At 64.4% G+C, this 1,192-nt stretch overlaps 2 protein-coding genes and 1 non-coding gene across 3 annotated transcripts in view; 1 reads left to right on the top strand and 2 right to left on the bottom strand.

Moving 5' to 3' along the window:
• The window catches only part of LOC130587835 (zinc finger protein 154-like), a gene marked incomplete at its 5' end in the record, with an annotated part of 3,133 nt that extends 2,307 nt beyond the window's left edge, over positions 1-826 (top strand). Inside the window, one exon of the mRNA XM_057388804.1 lies at positions 800-826. Coding sequence (XP_057244787.1) covers positions 800-826 — 27 coding nt within the window. The remainder of the gene's footprint in view (positions 1-799) is intronic.
• On the bottom strand, positions 85-166 carry TRNAL-AAG (transfer RNA leucine (anticodon AAG)). Its single transcript has one exon. It is a non-coding gene; the product is annotated as a tRNA-Leu (tRNA).
• Positions 827-966: 140 nt separating the features above from the next.
• The window catches only part of LOC130587834 (E3 ubiquitin-protein ligase TRIM15-like), a 5,724-nt gene continuing 5,498 nt past the window's right edge, over positions 967-1,192 (bottom strand). Inside the window, exon 7 of the mRNA XM_057388803.1 lies at positions 967-1,134. Within this exon, the coding sequence (XP_057244786.1) occupies positions 967-1,134 (168 nt within the window). The remainder of the gene's footprint in view (positions 1,135-1,192) is intronic.

The following is a 1,192-nucleotide window of genomic DNA, read 5'->3' as shown; positions in this document are numbered from 1 at the left end:
CTGGGGAATCGCAAAAAGAGGCTGGGGGCTCCTCCAGATGTGGCGCCCCCCTCGCACACGCTCCAGCTGTGCCCAAAATTTTACTGGCAGCGGTGGGATTCGAACCCACGCCCCCGAAGAGACTGGAGCCTTAATCCAGCGCCTTAGACCGCTCGGCCACGCTACCCTGGAGGGGGTGGGGCGGCGCCCCGACATGGGACCCAAAATTTGGGAATTCGGGCAAATTCATCCGTGGGGGGTAAAGGGGAAAGAGAGGGGAAGGGTCCCGCCGCTCCTCCTCACCCCCCGCGCCCCCTTAATTGGGGCAGGGTCCCCTCCTGCACACCCGTAATTTAGGAATTACCGCCCCCTTCCCCGCGCACCCCTGATTTTGGGTGTTATTTGGGGTCACGTCCCCCCCAGAGCTCCCGGAGCGGGAATAATTAACACAATTAACAGAATTAAGGGAATCCGCCTCATTCCAGCGGAACGAGGGGCCGCGCGGTCCTCAGGGTCCCCTCAAACCCCTCGATGGATCCAAGGACGGGAAAAGGCGAGGGACGTTCCCGGTGCCCTGCGGAGTCTCGGGGGTCCCCGGGGCTGTTCCCGGTCCCATTCCCGGTCCCATTCCCGGTCCCATTCCCGGTCCCATTCCCGGTCCCATTCCCGGTCCCATTCCCGCTCCCATTCCCGGTCCCATTCCCGGTCCCATTCCCGCTCCTATTCCCGGTCCCATTCCCGGCCCCATTCCCGCTCCCATTCCCGCTCCCATTCCCGCTCCCGCTCCTTTCTCCGTTCCTGCCTTTTCCTGCTCATCCAGGGGGAACCCGAGAGTGACCCCCCCTAAACCCGGGGGTGCAGCGGGATCGGGAAAAATCCTTTAATGTGTTTTTTCACGGGGGAAAAATCTTCCCCTGCAGCATCCGCACAAAAATCGCGGGGAAAGGAACGGAAAGCCCGGACCCCTCCCCGGGGATTGGGGCGCGCTCAGGGGCAGAGCCGCASGCGGACCCCCCGCCCCACCCAGAAAAAGGGGAAGACCCTGTGCCCCCCAAAAGCGGCGTCCGAGAAGGTGAAGGCGGGGGTCTCCTCCCCGGCCAGGTAAAACAGCACCCGCCCCCCGCCGTAATCCAGCTCCACCCGCACCCGCGCAGCGCTCCCGGTGCTCCCAGTGTCCATCCCAGTGCTCCCGGTGCTCCCGGTGCTCCCAGTG

Source organism: Malurus melanocephalus, unplaced genomic scaffold (genome assembly GCF_030028575.1).
Source record: "Malurus melanocephalus ecotype Western Australia unplaced genomic scaffold, MMel_1.1 scaffold_2539, whole genome shotgun sequence".
Taxonomy (NCBI): domain Eukaryota; kingdom Metazoa; phylum Chordata; class Aves; order Passeriformes; family Maluridae; genus Malurus; species Malurus melanocephalus.
This window is presented reverse-complemented; position numbering and strand designations above follow the sequence as displayed.